Below are 23,968 nucleotides of genomic sequence, written 5' to 3' on the forward strand. Positions count from 1 at the left end.
ATAAAACAGATTTGTTCCTACTAGTACAGGGGTATGAAGTAAATGTGCCCCCAATTTATTAATTTTTGACCACTTGTCCAGCCCCCCCTTTTATTCCCTATCTTAGAGTATATACACAGATCCCATCCAATCCAACACATTAAAAAAGCATACTTTCCACACATATATTATAAATAGAACAAAACAAGAATCCTGAATTTTCAAGAGGTTTTTTTTATTATCAAGCTGAACATACAAAACTATAAATTATGAACCCACAAGACACCACAATATCAAGTTATAAAAAATAACAGTAACATTATTAAAATTTGGTGATTTTTTTTTTCTTTAATTAAAAAAATGAGAGGAGGCGGAGAAGGGGGCAGAAAATCATTAGCAGCAAGAATTCATAAAAAGCATAAGGCTATGAACACTGGTTACATTGCTAAAAATTTATTTCAAAACAGCATGGGGGAAGGTACCAAAATGACTAGCAATTGCTACTACAAAGTGCAGTCAAGTAAATGCAATGCTCCTGGGCTAACAAATGCAAATACATAGCATAGATATAGAAAAAGGTGAAAAAAAACCATCAAAATTTATCTTACTGTAGCTAAAATACAATTTTCATAATACTTGTAGCCATTCTTTCAGTCCACATGGCGAAAGAAAACCCTTGTCACAGGCTACTCTCCAGCAAACTAAAGTGAGACAGTACTGCAGACAATTTATTTTGGCTTCTTTTCTACTTTTACTGCAACCCTCAAAGACTAACTCACTTCATGTACTGGTAAAGAAAAATCATCAAAAGTAGCATTATGAAACAAAGAACTTTTAACCACTTGGTTATCACACTGGTTGTTAATTTTAGAAGTTAACATACAATAAGCATTAGGAATAATCTATGAAGGAATTTCAGCCTAAAAAAATAATCACCTCTGCATAAATCTGCCATCACAGGATCTTCAATCTTCTACCCTTGTGCAATGCACATTGGTGGTGTAGCGGGTCTGCAAATGGTGTCCATTTAGTTTAGGGAAATTTTAAAAAACAAGCAACTTTAACCAAGTCTTATTTTACTAATACAAAGTCGTAATTTGTAATCTTAGCCTTTGAAAAGACCAATTGGATCAAAACAGCAACAATACTCATAATGAAAACCAAACAGCTCAGTCCACACAATAATTCCGATTCGCAAAACTATATCTATCAACGTACAAATTTACATACATAAATGAATAATACATTGTCACTCTTCTGCAATAGGCAATCCATGTTCCTGAGTTGCAGACCCACCAGAAACAGCATTGATACTCCTTAAACATCTCCTTCAATAATAAATATAGTAAATACGGATGAAGTTTAAGTGTTCCAGTGATTAAATGGAACCAGAACTTTTTTTTTTTTACGTGGATCGAAAAATTACCAAACACACAACTGTGTTCCTAAATAATAACTTCCTTCATTCCAAAAAGTCCATTATGAAGACTCAAAAACAAGCTCATTTGCACTCATGCCAATAAAAAAATGTTAAAAAATTGTTATGCCCCAACAGCAAAGTGAACTTTACACAATAATACAGTAGATAACAATCTACAAACATTACAGTGATAGTATGTAAAATGGGACTTCTTTCTGCAGAACACGCCTCAATCAATGAATGAGACGCCGCAAAACTGATTATTACCTAATAATTTTGAACGTTATAGTCAAAGAGAAAATATAAGTATATCATATATGTATATATATATATAGATCCATGGGCTGTTACCAATATTTTTGTTGAAACATTCTCTTTAAGTCACAATTTTACAAAGTATCAGTCTTGTCTGCATACATAGCTGCCACTTGGAATTAAAATCACACTACATGGAGGGAGGAGTGCTTCAGAAACAAAAAAAATTGACCCATATTTTCTATGCAACGAAAAAAAATTCCATCAGCTAAACTATTTTCTTTTCTAAATATTTAACAGAACACAAAGTTAATATTCACAAAATATTTGGTAATGCCACATGGTGCGTATTTATACACAGAAAGTATGCTCTACAGGAAAAGTAATGTTAAATACAAAACAAAAATAATAAAAATATTAACAAATGGCCTGAAAGTAGCCATCCATCAACAAAATTTCAACAAATCTGTGTTGTTTGGGGCTAGTAGGTAAATCAAACATAGAACATGAAAGGTTTTATTGCATGAGTCTTATTTTTCTTTAAAGGCACAATACCATATTTGATTATTTAATACAAATACTTTTCCTGAATAAAATAAAATACACAGGGCCAAATTTCAATTTACTTTAGTGAATGCAGACCATAAAACGAAACAAATACCAAGTCCTAAGCTGTTAACATTTGGAATGTACAGAACTTGAATTAAGACAGAGCTTAAGACCAAAAGAAAAAAAACCCAGGAAATTAAAAGTATTGGTAAATTTACACTACTGCAATGCCCCTAAGCCATGACTAGAAAAGTTGGCGAAAAATACAGCCCGATATTTACAATACGAAGAAAAATCATGAGGCTGTTTTGTTAAATTCATATCATTAAAAAAAAAAAAAATAAGAACAAATTTTTTAAACCTAAGGCTTCCTCTGAAACAAAGAATATTCAAGCAGCGACATATTACCAGTTTCCAACACATCAGAAACTTATGTGAAAAAAAAAATTAGAACAAAGACTGAAAAAGGACGCATGAAAAACCATCCAAACCTGCAATTTAAAATTAGAAAAGGGGAACAATGTGTTTTTTCCAAACGCACAAGTATTCCAGAGTCTTAAAAAATTGTTAACAACTAATTCGACACTGCTCCAGTAATCACGCATTCTCAAACTGCTTAGTGCATGCACCCAATGGTTAGACTTTGGTAACAAAAGTAGCCTTTTTTTCACCTTTTTCTATACAATTTCAGTCCACTGTCTTTATATGACAAGTGATCTATAACAGATAATAAATAATAATCACAGATGGCTAGGAGATGTAAAAATGCACTTCATGTGTACTTTACACAAAAAAGGACAAACATTCTGAATCCAAAACTCAAATGTTAACAGTACACATGCACAGGCGCATCATCATCACAAATCCATTTGGTTTTGCATTTCCTCACTGCTAGAATTCCAATCTGTACACAATAAAAAATAAGATTTCAGTACAATATGGAAGCATGGCCATCAACAATGTAGATATTGAAAATTAATTTCACTTAAAGATGTAACAAACAAAATACACAAAAATTGAAATCTAAAAAATAGGTGAATTTTTAGTCATGAAAACATGCAAAGGTAAAATTGAACATCAGAACAAGGAACAATAAACATGCAAACCATAGTTCAAATGACTTATTAAAAACTAACTCAATTATTAACTGTCAGTGTGACTTCCCCACGTAAGATAGCTTTCAGTTATAATTTTATGAGCAGAATATGGCAACCTCCCACAGGTAAAATTGTAAAGCTGACTAGAATTCAGAGATTCCAACATGGTAGAAGTAAACGGCAACAATCTGGATTATCATCCAAAAAATAAAAGGAAAATTAAATAAACAATTTCAAAAGAAAAACAGAAAAAGAACGCTTTGCGACAGATCACATGGCGAACTTAGCGCAAACCAAACATTGTCCTTCAGTTTATCCCAATCTTCAAAAAAATCTTGCAGTACGACAATTAACAGCACAGTCAGCTACAAGGATAATGACATTGCATGCCACTAAGAGAGTTAAAATCATCCATCTCACCTATGGGTAAAAAATGACATTTGCATGTATCAGCAGAGGAAAAGCAGCATCAAGCAGAAATGTTTCTGCTATTTTTGACAACGAATGAAATCGATTTGCCTAGGCTTCAGGTACAAAACTGCTGCTTTAAAAGTTATTAAATATACCGTAATCTGTTTGCTGTATGTGGGGTGATAAAAGCCATACATTTAGCCACTTCCAAAAGAAGAGCCAACAGAGTGACAAAATATTTATTTTAAATTAAATTACAGTATTGAAACCCTCATAAATTTATAAGATATTTCACATCTTCCTGGAGTTTCAAACCAATCTCAGGTTTCAAGTCCAAGCCTTGGAAAGGTTTGGTTAGAAACCTCCTCTAGCCAACAACCCCTGTCAATTTTCGAAGATTCCATTAATAGAGGGGATTGTTCTACATTTATTTTACTTTTTAAAATTTAATAACACACACACATGCCTCATCATGCTCACAAAAATTACCATTCAAGTGAAATCACCGCAAATTTAATAAAATTATAAAAACTTCTGGTGTTTGTAAGAGTCAGAAAATAAGAAAAGATGAAAGCAATGCATAAAAAAGGTGGCAGTTCTGAGCTCCTATTTACACAGCTTTCATGAGTGCAATCCCTCCCTCCCACCAGTCTATTTTTAAATATGAGCTTACAGTGACATTGACACTATACATGCGGGGGGAAAGCCATTATGTTGTAATTCTTTCAACTCTCCTCAACATTTAAATATTTCATGTTCTGCAGTACTCAACATTGGTACCCACTATGTATCCATCATTTGGCAGTTTTTCTTGATAAAAATTGTTCAATTTTCATTAAGACCCTTTCACTTCTGAGACCCTTATACAATTGGAAATCATTTGAAATATCCATAACATGACTATCTAAGGAAATGATATGATGTTAAATTTAAAAAGACAATGTTTTAAACAAAAAAAACTTTGCACAGCAGCATGCTTCACTGACAACAAGAATAAAGGTGAAAACATGAAAAATTGATAAATTGATATAATGCATATAATGTCTAGAAAAAACTTTATAAATCACGTACCTACAGGAAACATGACAAAGTTAAACGGCAAGAAAACTTTTTTTGCAGCATTCCTACAGGTACAGACTAATGATAAGAGACAAAAGACCTCTTGAATGTTACACAAAGGTAACTTTTTAAGCAAATTTTAAAAAATGAAAATTAACATCTACGTTCCACAACTCACTCCCCCTGTTTGATAATTTTTTTTTTTTACAATATCAGACAAAGATTTTGTTAGATCCTTAGAAAGTAAAAATTTTATTGACAGTCTTGCAAATTTTTCTAGTACCATTTCAATTGATCACTTGAAAATTCAAAGCATAGCAGTAACGGATAAATAATGGAATGCTTTCTAAATGGACCTTGGATACTGAAATATTTGAGACAAAAATATGTTGAGTGAACTTTGGGGAAATCTTGAAAATACACCAAAAAAATGTCAGTTATAAATATATATATATATTATATATATAAGTATAGAATATGTACAATACTACCCATAGAATGTTTTGGGGAAAATCATCACAGATGTGAAATACAAATTACCAAAAAAAATATTACAAAAATAATCTGCATGCATAAAAAATTTTAAGTCTATTTCTACATATCACTCCAAGTTTGCTGACAAGAATAATGGTAAATGCTGTGTTCATTTCTACAAACACTACACATTGCAGTGAACAGAATAGAAGAAAGGACAAGAAATTGTTTAATGAATAAATAAGATCCCTGCAGTGTAGGGTAAATCAAATTCCAAAGACAAAAATTGTAAGAACACTTAAGGTCACGAAAGCCTTGGGTGACATTGCAAATTGATATCCCATCATCATGACAGTTGCAGGCAAAAGAGTAATTTTGACTCAGTGGGTAAAGTCCATTATCTAAACTGAAAAGGTTTAAAGGTCAAATAGAAACTGTTACACAGCTTTTCCACAATTCAAACAAAGAGAAAAAACTCTAACAATTTTACACAAGATTAACACTTTCCATACACAATGGTTCCAGTGGTCAAATTCGCTACAAATGCAGTCTTTACCGTAGTTTCTCCTTGATATCAGCATTTCAACATACTTTTTAAAAGACAACTGTAAAGCTAATTTTCATGCTACAGGTAAAAGATTGGTATCTCTGAAGAGGGAATTGGATGAGAATGTAAATGAGAAAGCGGATTAGATGTCGGAAGGACTCTTTGATCAAGAGAATGTGAGTTTGTTGATTCTGTCCGATCTATACAAAGATTTTAATCTGGTTTGGGCTAAGACATTTTTCTCCCTCGGTAGTGAGAGCTGGGTTATCCAAATCTTTAGAAGTTACAAAGATTTATTAAAGGGAATAGCTTTCCAATGTCTGATTTTGTACTATCTTTGAAAGTGATTGTATCTGTAATAGACACAGACACTTGCCTTCTAAAACAAATGGTTGAACATAAGAAACAAATTAACTAGCATTTCGTATCTGCCTGACACATGTACACCTGTCTTGTGGTTGGAAAGTTTTAATCTTAAAACCTTTATGTGGGATAAAAATCAAGATATTTTTCTTCAGACAAAAATTTTTTTTTTTTAATGACACACAATGTCAACACAACTACAGAATAAAACATGTTTCTAGTAGACTCCAAGCAGGACAATTTTGTTTGCATTGTCTTTTGTGGAAGAGATAGTCCATCAGGTATGGACAAACTATGAATTTGAGATTATAAAAACAGTTAGGTGGCATGTAATGAAAACAACATTTCAAATCAGATTCCCGATTCCAACACATTGTGGATGTGGTGTCTCTGATGCACCCAAACACACACCCTTCACCTTTCAAAATTCCCAAGTCTCTTTCAATTAATATTATTAAACAAACTTCAGACATTTAAAGAAACAAATAGTAATAATAAAAGAACAATTATGTACCATGAGATAACTAATGTTTAACCTTTAAAAACAAACAGGATCACTAAAACTACACTGGATGAATCTGAATACATACAGAAACAGCTCAGTAAATCTTCAAAATAATAGTTCTTACAAAAAAGTGCACAAGACTTATGAATGGGAAAAAAATGATCAGGCAATATGCTTTTTTTACAAATGAACGTTACTGGTTATCAATCAATTTTGGAATCTGGAAATCATAAGACTATCCCTCACACTCCTCCACAAAGTTTAGCTTCCAAATTATGAAAATGTCAAGTTGTATTTCGCAGCACAACACCACAACTCTTTTGCACAGGAAATGAATGAAGAGCTTCAGTTAACGTCCAGTATTAAAATAATTGTTTTCATTTGAAACATTCAGATTTACTTTGAAAGGAGAAAAACAGTGCCACGCAAGCTGTCCAAAACAATCATATACTATACTACAATATTTACTTTGACCCTTCCACAAGAAATTTTACTTTGTCAAAGGCCACTCAAATCCACACTTTGAAAAAAAGGCAAGAAACTATTTTGACTCACAAAAGTCATATATCACGACAACATATTTTTACATTAATACAAGCAAAAATCACAAATAGGAAAAATTATATTCTTCACATCACATTATGCTGTGCTTTAGGGGAAAGCATGAACCTGAGATTTTCACTCCTCAAAAGATTGAAAGGAAAATTTAGAATGATTAAGACTAAGTTGCTCTAGACAAGAACCTTCTATGCATTTGCACACAAATGTCAGGTAAACCAGTATAAACTTTTGATCAAATATGTGATCAAATTTCCAACCAATCTTTTTAAAATGTCATTTCTCAAAATAATATTGTAAACAAATCGTCAACTGACAAAACTTTGTGTTGGTGTCAAGACGCATAACCAGCATATCAAAATGGTACTCATAACAAAGTATGACACTTTCACTTATTGAGACTGTGCAGGCCAGATAACCTCCACAAGGGTCCACACCTTATTGGTCATAGGTGACCAGCTGTATTAACAATTCTTTTTCAAGATGCACATAAAGAAATGAAAGATGGCAAAGTTTATTACCACCCTAATTCAGCCATTTTTGTTTTTAAGACCATGATAAAATTTAAATAAAATTCTTTTTATTTTAATTTTCATTACCCTCTATATCTACCAGAAGTAATTCTTTGTCTTCGTGTTCTGGTAGAGTTTTTATTTATTTTTATTTTTTTCAAGAATTTGCATTATGCCCTTAATCTTATATCCCATTAGAAAAAGCGGTTACTGTAAGAGTGATAATTATTTGACTCATCAAGGTTATACAGATGTTGAGGAACGAAAATGAAAAACCTGTTTACACCTGTCATTATTTATTATTGGGGTCCCTACAGAATGTGTTGAAAACACCTCAAAATACTGTGTCCTGAAGTAAAATAAGTAATCAAGGCAGGCCATCTGGGTTCCCCAGACATATTATCAGAAGGCTCCTATCCCCCTCCATTATACAAAAGTGACTTATTTTCCAATAAAAGAAAGATTTCTTTTTTTTTTTTAATCAACAGTTACGAAGGGTCTCCAATTTTATCAGGACCGAAGTAGCCTCATTCAAGTTTAGAGAGAAAAATGTTACAATTGTTACAAAAAGTAAGAGGAATTCTAAAACAGCCCAAGAAACCAAAATGCTTTGAAACTTTATGACAAAAATGCTGACAAGTTATTGTCCCCTCAACTAGGATGAAAAGGCTCAAATGCGACACAATTCACAGCTCTCTTCAGTAAATTTTCAACACGCTCCTGACACACTTTGTTTCAAAGTACATGAGCCTGTACACTGACACAGTGACAAATCAAGTGTCAAATGTAAGAACTCAGTTAGAAAACTATCACTGATGCAGATAAAGAATCAGTAGGATTACAGCAATGAAAAATACCACAGAGAAGGTAGGAAGTATGACGTATTAGTATCTGTAAGAGATTACTCTGAAAGGTCACCCACTAAAGCTTTAATATTTGAATGTGAGTCTTCCTCCTCATTATTAAATCAGAATACAAACATTCAAGTTCACACAAAGCTGAGTGATTCTATGAACCAAAGAAAAATACGAGAGCCTTCTACATTCATGCTATTACTCAATTTTACGCGTATCTGATTTCAAACCAATTTTAGCTAACTCTTCTATCATGCGGAATCCCAGGGGAAACTGAAAATGAATCAATCAACAGACCAACTAGCGTATGGAGGAATATGACAAAGAAGACATCACCAAATTACATTAAACGTGAGTCAGGATGTTTGTTTTTAAAAATTTACAAACACAAACTGTTTAAACTCCGCTAACAACTTTGAAATATTTCTTTTTTAACCATACCTTTCTCACATCATGTTTCACACTATCCTCATAAAAATCCCCTTCACAATCGTTTCATATCATTAAAACTAAGGCTGAAACCAAATTAAAAACTTTGCATACAGCAGAGGGACCTAATTTGTGGCTCTTGAAAAATGAGTAACGTACTTGAAAAAAAGTACAGGGGACTACTACGATAATAGGCATTAGAAAGAGATGTCATATTAATGCACCATTAATACATACAACCCTGGATTTTAAGGATAAGTGACTAAGCAGCATAAATAAAATGTTTCATAAAACTTAGCTGTGGTGCCAACTTGGCACACATATTAAAATAGACTATAAAATTACAATTCTCCTTTCACTTGCGTATCAGACAAGACAAGAATGAGGACATGGATGTTTAAAGTAGAAAATGCATGTGATTGAGAACAAAATTTGAACTTCGCAAAAGAATGCAGGATGTGTTGCGCCTTTTATGTGCATTCAAAAGAAAATCATGACACTAGCAGCAGCTTTTTTTCGCCCATGGCAAATAATTTTTTGAATCAGATTTCAGTGGCATTTCTTCTTATTACCAGGAGCAAAGCCAAAGTATCTTGAATTGAATTTTAATTTCCTATAAATGTCTGAAGCCAAGCATTCCTTACATGTAGGCATGCAATAGTTCAGCAGTTTTTATTCACAAACTGCAAAAGTTAGAGGAAAGAAGGCAAGCCCAAAAAAAAAAAAAAGATTCAAAATCCCATTTGAAGAGGAAGAACAATCTCAGGTACACGCTTGATCATATTTTCTACAGCATTATTTACACATCACGTGTTCCAGCAAAGAATGTATAAATGAACAACAGGCATGTTAGTTTACTCCTTCTCTCCTGTGCACATTATCAATTTTTCAAGAAGATAAACCACCTCACCATAACCATATATACCATAAACCCACCAGCAAACTCCCTTCCCCCTACATCATTACTAATTTTAATTTAGCTTTTCAATTGTACTTTTCAGCTGCATAAACTACTACATAAATTCGTTTTAATCATAGATAGCATTGAATTGATTTTTTGAACTTTTTAAAGTTTTAAGTAAAATCACTACTCTAGTTTGTTATTTCCAGGTACCTCATGTTTTCTGCCCTTAATGGATGTGCACAGGAATGTTAACTTCTAATTTCTGCTCAAAAAATTGTTTTTACAACAGTCGTTGGTCGTTTTATCACCGATCTAAAGAGACAAGACCCACATCATGATCATTACAATGCCAAAAGACTCTCACTATACTATTCTCCCATGACCTTCAATAAGTACTTTTCTTTACTACTATTACAAGAAATTGTTGTACTTGATATATTTTAAATTCTAGGAGTCGCAAAAAATTGTCACGAGATAGAGCATTATTTTATAAAAGTTATAAATTAGTGATAAGTACACTGGATCAAATGTTATTTGTGTAGCATAATATTAAACCACGAAGGAGTTTGAAAATGGCTCGGGTTATCAAAGTTGGCTAAAATGGTTTCCCCATCTTTTTTTTACCCCCATCAATTTGTGGACGCAGACCGCACTTACTTTATTTGGTACATGACGGAGACAGATAAATGAATAAAAATTATTTCCGCACTTTAAAAATCATCTCATCCCCAGGAAGTGGAAATGTCACACAGCAGACTCAATATTCGTTGACTTCTTAAAAATCTTACAAAATAGTTTTTATCAAAATGGCTCATCAGACTAGGGACACACCAAGTGTAATAGTAACAGTTCTAAAAAAAATTATGATTGTAATAGTATTAAATATTAAAAGAATAACTTTACTAAAAAATATTTTCAAAGAAAACGATGACTAGAAGGAGAGAAAATGCAAATTTAAACTGAACACTTGCTTTCCGCGGAGAGAAGTATATCACTCTAGCACCATCGAAAAGGTACTGCTCTCGGACGATCGGCTCCTTCTTTGACTAGAGGTTTATGATACTCTCGACCAGGTCTCGAGTGAATCTGAGCCCAGCAGTATTCACAGTAGTACTGTAAGCATGTGACATTTGCACAGAAGAACGGTGCAAATTTTCCTGCACATCGAGCGCCATGGCATTCGTCACACATTTGGTCATCCAAAACATAGGGCTTGACCTCCACCTGTAAGACGATAAGAAAAAGAACATTTTGAGACTCTGAAGAAATCTGACGTTATAAGAAATACAGTGCTCCACTTGGCCTTAACCGACCTCTGCTGAAGAACAGGGAAAAAAAGCACTTTAAGAACACATCTGACCTTTCCATATGAACTAATAAAATATAGTAACTGGGTACAACCTCTTAGATTTCAAAATAAATAATCTGATCAGCGTATTTTAAAAAATAAAAGAGTCACTACCTGGCAACCCACAACTAAATCTTTTTAGCCAACATCAGCAGCTAATAAAGAGCTGCAATAATTTGATTGATGTGCGAGCATTATTCCCATGGACTGAAGCTAATTTTCATCATAGAGAAACCAGAAGACTTGTCCGAGAATACAAGCCATCCAGAAAACTGTACACTTCTTTCACAACAAAAGAAAATTGGCAACAAAACAGCTATGCATCCCTACTTCTTCATTGGATTCGAATTCCTGATCTTACAGCTCTACGTGAAATGCAGACTTTTCTTCTGTCACTGTTTATCTCATAGTTCATGGCCATTGGCCTGATGCAAGCCTTTTTTTTAAAACTAAATATCCAAGACTAAGCTAAACTCATCACAGTGCTCACAGCTGAATCGACTTACTACTCATTGGGGGAATAACAGAACTACTCTTGATTGTGGAAGCTACTTTCATGAAATTATTCTTCTTTTTCTTCCTTTTCGTTAATCTCTAAAAGGACATCTCAGCCTCTAGTGCGAAGGCTGCTGTTCGCAGCAAGTCATCCTGACTCACGTAGAGTTTTGGGCCTCTCTGTCCAAGGTTGGGCCACATTTTCCTTCTTAGTGCTGTCAGCATTGAGCAGGCTTGTAGCAGAAGGTTTCTTGATTGGTTACCAGTTCCACGCTGACACTGCTCCAAGTTGCCCATGAAATTCAAGCATTTCTGCTTGGACGACAAGCTATTTCTCAAATCTCTAAATAGACTGTCGAATTGTGACTGTTAACTGATAACAGGAAAAAAGTGCACAATCACAAAGCTGCTAGAGGCCAGTTCAGATGAACATACATCTGGTAAGCAAAGACTTTTTTTACTTGAAAGACAATTGAAACAATTACAGTAGTCTCCGCCTAAGATCCCGGTGCTCGGGAGCAAGGAAATGCGGGATCTTAGGCGAACCGGGATCTTAACCGATGAACCCAGGGAAGAATCTACGGTGACCCATGTTAAGGCTCAAAATCGGTAAAATGGTCTCCCTCCTCCCTACAATGAACTGACGTGCCCCCTTGGTGGGTTTATGGCATATGGCGAGCAAAGAGTGGTTAACGTTGATGACCTATCACGGTGCATAGTGGCATGAGGCGTGCCATTTTCACTTCTATTATAATCCTATCATGAGTCTCAAGATCTACGCTTATCCAGTTGCCCCTCCTCTTTACCTGTCAAAAATGTATAGCTTTCCATCTCTGACCGAGTCCCCCCCCCCCCTCCAAACCGCCTTTGTCGTTACACACCATTACGTTGTGAACCCACCAATTAAAATTCAGTCTGTCTCGCAAATTCGGGAGTACAGACAACTGCTGCATGGTCAAGGAAGAGTTCACGGTTCGATGTGATCCTGCCTGGAGCGCGAACATGTAGGCCCTACCCACCCAGCGAGTGATGCAAGTTTAGGTGGCGAGCTCAGGTGTGAGTGCGATGCGTGGGGAAAACAAACGCATCGGTCAGTTCACACCCCGGTGTGATCCCGTCTGGGGCAAACATTGTATCGCTTCATCGAGTTTTACAACGTGTTTGTGATCCCATTCACGATAGTGGTTGATCTTTGACGCGACGGACAGTTTATTGATCTCAACTTTTCACTCTAGGTTGATCGGCTGTGCCCTCCCGGGTTTTGGTTTAGCAAATTATGATCTGAAATGCGGGATCTTAGCCGAATGTAGACCATCAGAGCGGGATCTTAGGGGTGACTTTTGTATAGTAAAAATTCTGTTTTCCTAAAACAACGGGATCTTAAGCGAACCGGGATCGTAAGCGGTGGGATCTTAGGCGGAGACTACTGTATCAAGTAATACAAACATAAACGTTTTAAAACAAATTATACATACACACACATATTCCACGAAAAAAGTGGACATAAAGTATACATACCCTTTTATCTATATCACCGTGCTGTAACTGCACAAAACGAGCACTGATAGCCGCTATGTAGCTTTGTTGGTTAGAAAATGCAACTCTGCCAGCGCCTTTCGGATACTTCAACTCAGGGTCTGTATCTATGCCAGCATAGCAAACTCCGCCGTACAAACGATCCATGATCATCGCCAGCTCAACTGAAACAACAACAAATAACTGTTAAAGGAGGATACAATGCAAATTTTGTGTTTGGATAGAGTTAGTCACTGATAAGGTCCACACACCTAGTGATGTACAGCGATGAACAAAGAGTCATTTTTTATACTTTAATTGCAAGCCATTCATGAGCAAAGAAATTGTTGAGCCTTGCTCCGTTTCTATTATCTGTGCACAAAGAGGAAATTCTCAAGCAATAAGCTGCAAGGGTCAGAAAGTAGTTTTAAAAAAGCTGTACCAACAAATTAACAAAACTCATTCTCAAAATTCGTATCGAGAGAATCATGGACTTGTGACAATGACTGATACACATTAATATAAAATCAAATTCTTGGCAATATAATCAGATTTTTATTCCATATTTAAAATGTTCTAAATTTTGGGAAGAACACAAAATGAGGTACAAAAGCAATGAGCTTGAAGTAGGGGCATTTGACGAGAAAAAGCCTGTAGGCCTACCTATTTCTTTTCTTTTTTTTTTTTTTTTAAGTGTTTAACGGTGCTCGCAACTGCATACGGTCATATGAGCACGCGGGACACTGTGGGACACACCAAATATTTTCAGTTGGTAGGGAAATTTGAATTTTGCACACAGGACCTCCGAAATTTTTCGCCCTTGTCCAAGAAGGCTAGGTGTAGATCTTTCCTACCAGAAGATCAGGAATGTGGCTGAACGACAGCAGTAAGGGGGAGCCAAGGAGAAACAGTAGAAAGGCTGCAGAAAGAGTCAGGAGCCCGGATGAGGGGGCAAAGGAGGTTTGGGGGTGGGGGCAGAAAGTGATTGTTAGAGACCAGGAAAGGACGAGAAAGGAGAACATTTTTAGAGAAGAAAATTTTCCGTCGCTACCCGGATTCGAACCTGGGACCTATGAATGAGAGGCGAACACCTTAATCTCCAGGCCATGAGAGCCCCCCTATTTCTCTAAACAATTTGGTGTTAAAATACTTTCTTCTTCTTTTTTTGTTTTATATAATAGAGGGTTTTACGGCGCTCGCAACTGAAGGTCATATCAGCGCCAAGGTGTGGGTGTCAACAGAGAAGTCTTAACAGGGAATCAGACTTAAGACTGCTCACCTCTCTAGCTTCAAAAGCACAAGGTCTGTTTCGACTATCAAGGCACCCCCGAAATAGAAGGTCACAAGAGAGTGACAAACATACAAAAGAAGTTGAGGAAAATGACAATAGTAAGGATCAGGAAAGAAAAAGCAGCAGTTCTCGGTTGTAGATCAGGCACAGTTATGAGCATGACACGAGTCAGCCCATTTACAATTCTACTATGCTTGAACGAGAAATGTCCCCCCTTTGGGAATGGCCTAAAGACACTACAGTCGGTGGCACTGCCCCGGGGGGGGGGGGGGTATACTTTCTTCGAAATTGAGAATTAAAAAAAAAAAAAAGTAAAATGCTAAAAACATAGGGTTTCTTCCTTAGTTCAAAAGTAAGGAAAGAAATAGATTCTTTAGAGCATTAAAGAATAAGTGTTTCCCATGCATTACAATCAATGGAAGAATGCCTCTTCTTCATATGTGCAAAGAATCAGTAAGCATGCTATACATTTCTATGCTCTGCTATTTGCGGACTATCACCCAGTACCTCCAAGACAAAACATCTCACAATAACCAATAGACTGTTATTATTCATCCATTTCATTCATTTACTCTGCTCAGAGAGACTGTATTTTAGATTCACAATTCAGACATACAGTACCATCTTTGCAATATTCATCATCAGAAATGAAATAACAAGTAGCATGTATACCAAGTAGGCCTACCTGCTCTAAGGGGTCTTGGCACTCCTCCAACGAAGATTGTTTTTCTTGGATCAAGAGTTTGAGAGCCATCCATAACAAAATCTGAATCGCTTAAACTCCATGGTCGAATTTGTACCTGTGAGGTAAGAAAAAGTTTACTCACTGAGAAATTGTGTTTCGTAATGACTCTCACTTTAATCCCAATATTAAAGGTACCCATCTCCACTAAACCACATCCAATTTATCCAAGCCTTTGAAATTCTTCTACAGTTCTTTAAATACTGACCTTGATGAAAAAAACCCAGGTACTATTTATATACTAACTGATCAATGAAATAGTCCTCATCTCAAGGGCATAGAAGTCAAGAGTTAACCTTCGAATAAAAAGAGTTCTCTTTAACAAAAGTCAATTACATCAACATTTATGCACAACACCACAGGATAGCTTTCATTTAAATGCCTAGTCAAAGAACAAGGTTACACAGATTTCTAATAATTTTCTTTCAGCTCAACTAAAAACAGTGTGCTTATAGTCGTCAACTTAGTCTCCCAGGAACTGACATGGTCTTATAATGCAGTACATGGCTAAATGATTGCAACATTAGGAGATTTACTCCATAAAACATGCAGTATGATCATGAGAGTTTGCATTCCAACAACTTGTCAAGATTTCTGCAATGTAACTTACGGGCTTGTCTTTCATGGTAGGGCTTGAAACACACCAATACAGTTTATCATCATCCATCAGACAAGCTTCAATCAAACTCTGAACAGACAGCTCATCTTGGAATATCAGAAAACAGTAACCTGAAAAATATCAAATATTACATCAGGTACAAAGCAGAAAATATGAACCAAAAAAATGTTAAAATGTAGAGACTCCTCCAAGGACCACCTACAAACATTTAATTGTATAATCATTTACTCACCTCCCAAAAATAAAATAAAAACCCTCAAAAATTCTAATTTTCAAATTCTTAAAAGTAATCACAATACAGTTCAGCACACAGACATCACAAAGTTCTGAAGTTACAAAACGCGTTTATGGTTTAATCTATCTGTTCACCAGGAAATTGAAAAGCATATAGCAGCTATACATGGTAAGTTCACTAGTTGTTTATATATTTGTTTTTAAACTTCAGGTCTTCTGATGCAAAGCAACTCAAAATTTTAAAACACTGACTTCTGTTTTCCCAATGATATTCTCAATTTAAAAGTCCAAACACAGTAAGGCATTTACGGTATAGGCCCCTTGATTCCAAGCTTTATCTAACACAGTCAGTGTCCACTGCAAGTATGATGAATAATTTAGTTGCCTTTAGTTTACAGCTTTCAACTGTGGTTAGATGAGTTTCCAACCAACATGTTATTTACATAAACTTGGATTATATCTATTACAATTTGATTTGAGCACTAAATTTCCCTATAGTCCGACATGTTTTGGGGAATCATTTTCAATGTTTGTCACTGGTGTCACAGGTGACATACAAAGAAAACATTCTCTTACACCTACTACACAAGTAAATTATCACATTGCCTTCCAAGCGGAAAACAAAGGCAAAAAGAATTTTAGAGATTGTTGAAAGTAGACAAGATCTAGGCCCACTTTGGAAGTAAATGTCTGGTTGCAATGACGTCAGTCCAAATACTATAACCAATGAAGAAGTATAAGCATCGTCATATATGATCATTAGACTTGCAAATCTGACTTTACCTGCAAAAATGCACAGCATGTCTTCAATTAAATCCTTCTACAGATACCAAAAAAGGTTTCAGAAACTCAAAGCTCTCCCTCATTCGTTTGTTCATTGTCTTGGCTATGTCCAGATTCCTTTTCTCAACATTTTATTCATCATGTAGCAGGAATCTCCTTATGTAATTCCATTCCCTTGAAATAATATCCACACAAACTTATATTTCTAACTGAAAAAAATCCACTGCAAACTGGATAAAAACAGGCTTCAAAGAATGTAAAATCAGCCAAAAACAAAAACTCGAACAGGAATGAAAGTTGAATAAAACTTATATTACATCAACACAGCCACCCATGAGAAATATCAGCCACATAAAATTCTTAAACTTTATAAAAAATTATTAGATAAAGGACAAGACTATCATTTCAAAACCTACCCTTTGGGGGGAAGTATGACTTCGACTCAGCTTTATGAGGCCAGTCAACAACTAGAGCACCAAATCTTCTGAAGGCAGTTGTGATTTCTTCTGCAATTACAACAAAGAAGAAACATGAAAAAAATGAAAAACTATGCTGCATGCAACAACAAGTCATACAGCACATAACAAAGGCCATATAAGCAAATGTATAATTATGATAAAACAGCATTAGCACTTTTCAAAGTTTCATATCATATCGCAAAAAAACAAAATGCTTTCAGTTGTCAAGTTTTTAAAAAGGATCAATACCATAGACAAGTCAAACTGCAATCTTTCAACTCTTTCAACGCGGAACAACGCTTACAGCGCTTGTCAGGAAATCCCACAGCTATGGAAGAACACTGCATTTATCTGTATTTCTCATCTTTTCTTTCTAGCTATATTGCCTGGTTTTATGGAAGTGTATTTACATCCAGTGTGGAGTCAGTCAACTAAATACATGTGTTGACTGAACATGTGTTGTCTTTGAGCACTCATTTTCTTTTTGACTAAGAGAAAAATTTAGAATTTTTATTTTGGTTGACAATAGCTGTACATACGACAATGAAGTCTGGATCATAACACAGGCCTAAGGGTGGGAGAATCACAGTAGAAAAAGCAGTCGACTTGTTTCAAAATTCAGAGTAAAGACTGATGATAATCGCAATAAACTATTTGGCAGTGATGAAGTGATGAAAACTACATTAAGAAGGGAATCAGATTCTTATATTCTTTTAAAGTCATATTTATGACCCTTGCCCAATAATGATAAGACATGATAACATGACATTCATGACTCCTTTATTTTCTGTTTCTGCACATAATAAACTTTGATCAGATGTATGGCATGAATGTATTCCTAAACACCCTATGGGCCTGGAACAGGAGCTTACAAGCTATGTTAGGAAAAGTAAAAATTTCATCAAAATTTACAACCTCTCTCTAGATCAATATATATATATATAAAGTGCAACTAATTACTTCTCAATAACTGGCCTAAAGTTGGGCAAAATCCGGATCGTGTCAGGAATCTGGATTTCCTCATTAATGAATTTGGCCCCTTAGTTTAATGAAAAATGGGGAAAAAGGTAAAAGTATGTTTCCAAAGGACACAGGTTCTTATCTTAAGCACTCCTGACATTACTACTGTAAATCCAGCACCCTAAAAACTCTTCCTCGAAGACCTGGCCATTACGGATCATTACCACCTCTATTTCATCTTAAATCTTCATAAAATTACTTACCTTCATCTATGTCAGGTGGTAAGCCTCCAACAAAAACTTTCCTGGAAAATCTTTCGATCCTATCAATTCCCTGAGAGCTTGGAGATGATCTAGGTGTTCCTGCAAGGTTGGGTACTGTCTGATCAAGGGCACCATCATCCAGTATTGGATCCTCAATCACAAAAGGCATTTTTCCAGCCACTGATAAAAGCATAAAAGTGAAAATTATTACCAATTTCATATTTTGACTAATTTTAAACACACATTAAGCATTATATATCTCTGATACAGTCTATAAAAAGAAAAAAATAGACAATGATATATGTGAGACAGCGTAGTGAAATCAGGAGCTGGTCAAAATAATGAAATTGAAGAAACTGGCATTTTTCTGCCACTTCGGCAATTTTTATCACACCATTGTGGTCCAATTAAGAACACATTTCTGAAAGGATTTTACTGAAAACGTTGATTGAAGGCACAAAAAATGAAAGTTTTCAGTTTTCACAGACTATCATGCTATGGAAAATAAACAAACTTTGGCAGCCATATTTTCGCTAATTCTACCTTTGAAACCAGGCCACACCACCTTCGTCAATCTCAAATATCTTGACTTCTATTCAAGATAGACGGGCATTTTTTTCACCGATAGAAAGACAACTGAACAAGCTTTAAGATGATATCAATAACTCCACTTATCCAAAAATTGACGAATGCCTGATTCCACCACGTCATGACCCATTAGCAATTCAGAGTTTGAGAACTTAGAGATGGTCACAAAGTCACAAAAGCTATTCCTTAGCATAAATTAATTTATCAAGCATATAGGTCATCCAAAGGAAAGATACATCCACTTCATTCACCTCTATTTGCCATCTGCTCCAATAAGCCAAAACAAAACTTCGACCGTGTGTGTGTGTGTGTGTGAGAGAGAGAGAGTGTGAGTGTGTGTGTGTGTGTGTGTGTGAGAGAGAGAGAGAGAGGGGGGGGGGGGATATTTATACCATATCTATATATATGACATCATCCAAAAGAGCTGCAAGTCCAAAAGGAGTGAGAAATTCTTTTACACTACACCCCCACGGGACGCTAATCGGCGACGGTAAGAAGCCATCCCTTTTCTCCACGGGATGCAGATCGGCGACTGTGTGATATAGCACGTACCGCACCTGTATCCTGGTCCGTGGGGACAAGTATTGCTTGCTCTGCATGCTGTGTGGGTGAAAAGTGTTAATTACTACCTCTTGGAATTTGGAAAACAGTCAGAAGATAACTGCAAGCAAGAGAGAGAACCACTGAAAGCACGATACTGTGCTGTCAGCCAAATAAATGACACAGCTTCTGTAGTTAAGTTTGTGATCTACCAAACCAGACTTAAAAAGCTCCCCATAAAACCAACTATTCTCACCTTTCAAATTATCACCATGCATTTGAACTCCCTCGAGAGATGTGTTTTTCATCATGTCCAAAAGCTGAGTCTCAAGACTGGGCAACTTCATTGCATCATACTGTCCAGTCGAAGTCTGAAAATCAGATGTATATCACACTATAAATAAACTGCATAGATATAAAAGAATGGAAACTTTCTGTCAGGCAAAGGAAACTCAGTTAATATAATAAGCCCCTTTATAACACCTGTTTGTACAGACTGAATTGACATACTTTCAAGATCCATGATCATGACAAAATTTTATTGCAGACTTGCAATGCAGTAGGCCTATAAACTCATTTCCATATGTAATAATTTGCTTTGAACTCAACTTCCCTTTTCCAAAAACCTCAAACACCATGATAATATCTACTGTCACCTTGTAATATTTACACTGCTTTTTTAACAAGTCAGGTACCAAATATAATGTAATCATACTTAAATTGCAAGGTTCTAAGAGAAGGCAACTAAGACATGCGACCAGATTTTCTGGACTAAGCCCAATTGTCATACTATTCGCTTTCTGGCACAGTGAATGATAATGGGAAGCAAACTTTTTAAAAAATGAACCTAAAGTTAAAAGCAAGACCTGAAAGGCCTCATGACCTGCTGACACTACTTTTGATCCCAACTGCCCACATTATTCATTAGAACATCAACAGGGAGAATTCTTTATGACATTTTCCAAGGAAAAAAGTTAACACAAATATGAAGAAGGTGCAAACATTTAATTTCGTCCCAAAACAAATTGAGCAATGACTTCGAAATATTTTTTTTCTACATGAACTGAAGTCTTACTCTTTCTTAAAATCAGAATATGGCTAGCCTACATGTTTGAATCTACTTAAAACCTTTTCCAGTGTTTTTATTCTGACATTTCTATCTCAAATTTTTTTGGGTCTCAGATCTACATTCTAGATATATAGTTTACATTTCATTTTATGGCACAAGACAACGCTAGTGTACTTGTAACAAAAAAACACATTTTTACAGCTTTTACATTCTGGACGTACTTCAAAACAGCAGTCTAAGGGCAAAAATCAAATTGTATCTCTTTAAGTTGGTTTTTTTTCAGTGCAAACATCCTATGGCTCTGGCTATCCTTCGATTTCATAGCGCAATGGTGATTATAATGATGAAACATTTTCATTTACCATATGAAACTGCACAGAATATAATAAATTAAAACAGCTTCAACTTCAAATGTAGACTCTATAATAGTCATAAAAACCAATTCAATATTGCAAAGAGGATCAAAATGTCATAAAATCATTAGTCAAATAATATATGTCACGACGCGGTGGAATCAGACGCTCGTCAATTTCTGGGGATAGCCTCTATCGAGTTATTGTGTTATCATCTTATTCTTAACGACATGACTATTTCTCCGAACGCTCGGGAAAAAACTTGACTTGACCTCTATCTCTCCGAATGGTTTCCGCGCTCAAGATTTTTTGGTTATTTGCGAGAGTTCGGCATCATCTTTCATTCTACCATTCTGCAAGGAATGGGAAAAAGCATTTTTTTGCATCGAATTCAATTTCTAGAGCAAGAGATTTTCAGATGTTCTGAATATTCAGATACTTCGATTGTGTTTGGGGCAATGTTCCCGGACTAGATCCTATACTTCATATTGAAAATGCCTTCAAAAGGTACTGCCATAAAACAAGACTGACCGATTTTGGCAGTAGCCTATTTTGCATTTAATAGCCACCCGAAAGCAAAAACTAAATCACAAAAATTCCCTCCACACTCAGACGCGAGAAAAGTCGAGATATTTAATTTGTGATTGAAAGAGGAGGTGGCCGCCTGATTTCAAAGGTAAAATCAATGAGAAAATGGCCACCATCTAGTTTGAGAGTCTTTAGAAATAGAAAATTTATATTTTTGTGCCTTTTCTTGCAACATTCACACAGAAAAGTGTTTTTAAATGGACATAGAGTCTCTAGATCTAGATTCTAGATTCCAAAAGGTGTTGAGCGAAAAAAAAGAATATTCGAAGAAAATCACCCAACGGCCAGAAAAATGCTGATTTATTTGATTTTTTTCATTTTGACGAACGCCTGATTTCACCACAATGCCTCACAATTTTCAAATAAATATATTAGATATCTAGAATCTAAATAGACTAGATCTAGATCTAGAATCTAGGCTAATGACAATGTCATGAGGATCAATCAATAAAAATTTAAATTATAACAACTGAAACACAAGAACCCCTCTTAATTTTTTTCTTCTTAATTAATCTTAAGATAAACCAGTGTTAAGTAGAATCTAGATCTATGCTACACATTAAGGAAACCTGTTTGGAAAAATATGATTAGAATCTAGATCTAGATCTAGATCTATAGCTATATTCTAGAATCGGGAAGACTGAAAAATACTGGACCACTCGTACATTATTGCGTGAGAATGTGGGGTAGGCGGGGCGGGTGGTTGGGGGGGAGGGGGGGTTCAGGGGGGTCTCCCCCCTGACAAAATTTTAATGAATAGATCTACCGGTCCGAGATTCTCCATTGAGAGATATTAAAAACGGGAAAATTATGAACTCCTAAGGCCCTAAGGTTGAGACATTATAGGCAAAGTCAGTCCGCTGGTCCGGTATTCTTCAATCTTACCCTAGATATCTAGAATCTAGATTTCTAGAGTCTAGGCTAGATCTAATCTAAATCTAGAATCTAGAATCTATATCTAGATTCTAGACTCTAGATCTATATCTATATCTAGATCTAGAATCTAGATCTAGCCTAGACTCTAGATTTAGATCTACATTACTAACCTGAAAAGTCATTTCATCAAACGTTGAAAAGTCATAAGGATTCTTCAGTCCTGCACCAACTTGCTGCATCTGACCAGGAAATGATGTACTTCGTCTAAATTTTGACGGGGTCATGTAAGAAGATTGTTGCAGCTGTTGTTGAATAGCTTGCTTTTTCGCTGCTACTGGAGCCAGAACATTCATGTTTGGTACTGATCTGCGTTGCTGAACATTCCAAGGTGGATACAGTGATGCTTGCGGCTGTTGTGCAGCCCAAGACGACTGATGAGAATTACTCCAGTTCGGCATTACTTTTGGGTTGCTGCAAGAATTAACCATCATATTCGGCTGCTGTCTAGGAAAATTCATTACACTGTTAGGTCCAGTAATAGCCCTTCTGCCTTGTTGAGACAAAATAGTGGTTGCAGCTTGGCTAGATGGAAATCCTAAATTAGAACTGTACACAGCAGAGTTGACAGTAGATAATGCTGGCGAAAACTGTTGAAATGTCACTGCGCCATTATTTAGAGATGCCATTCCTTGAATATAACTGTCATCGTTCGAGCAATCAGAGACAGCAGGAACCGACCAAAGCATCTGAGAACTATGAAGGGGTGCGTTCGCTCCGCCTGTATTTACAGAGGCTGCCTCAGATGCAACCATATGGACATTAGTCAGTCCTTTCCCTTCTTCATTGCGATCATTTCCGTTCAATGGCTTATTTTCAATATGATCGGACGTTTGTTCACATGATTTTGAACTGGTAGTGGTTTGGATAGGGAACCCCTGGCCTGGTGCCAACTGTTTTTGAGTCGATTTTTCGAAGACCGTAGCATCTTGCATCTTCTGATCCGCTACTGTAAACACAGGGGACACACACGACGACTTAGAATAGCTTTCCACGGAGGACAAATAAGACAGTGACCGTTGGTGCAAAATATTGAATTTCGATAGCGGCTGAGACACTTCAATCACACTTTCCCCCATCAGCTGCTACACAATAAATGTAAGTCCACAATCTGAATACTTCCTGGGGAGACACAGGAACTCCTTCCTTCCACAGACAGACGTTTCCATGCAAAGGCAAGTGGTTATCTTCGCCACGTCTGCTGTGCTGCTGCCACCAAATTTCTTCCTACACTCTCGTACCCAGTGGGCTTGTTTCCAAATGTGGACGGGAA

At 35.9% G+C, this 23,968-nt stretch overlaps 1 protein-coding gene across 1 annotated transcript; it reads right to left on the minus strand.

The window, feature by feature from the left end:
* Positions 1-193: 193 nt before the first annotated feature.
* Positions 194-23,968, minus strand: LOC101862845 (cytoplasmic polyadenylation element-binding protein 2). The gene is made up of 8 exons (XM_005089755.3): positions 22,809-23,968; positions 20,009-20,123; positions 18,625-18,804; positions 17,360-17,449; positions 15,918-16,036; positions 15,251-15,365; positions 13,278-13,459; positions 194-11,140 (listed from the first exon to the last, which is right to left on the minus strand). Exons 1-8 carry the CDS (start codon positions 23,772-23,774, stop codon positions 10,913-10,915), a joined length of 1,995 nt encoding a protein of 664 aa, XP_005089812.1. The 5' UTR covers positions 23,775-23,968; the 3' UTR covers positions 194-10,912.

Source organism: Aplysia californica, unplaced genomic scaffold (assembly GCF_000002075.1).
Source record: "Aplysia californica isolate F4 #8 unplaced genomic scaffold, AplCal3.0 scaffold00009, whole genome shotgun sequence".
Taxonomy (NCBI): domain Eukaryota; kingdom Metazoa; phylum Mollusca; class Gastropoda; order Aplysiida; family Aplysiidae; genus Aplysia; species Aplysia californica.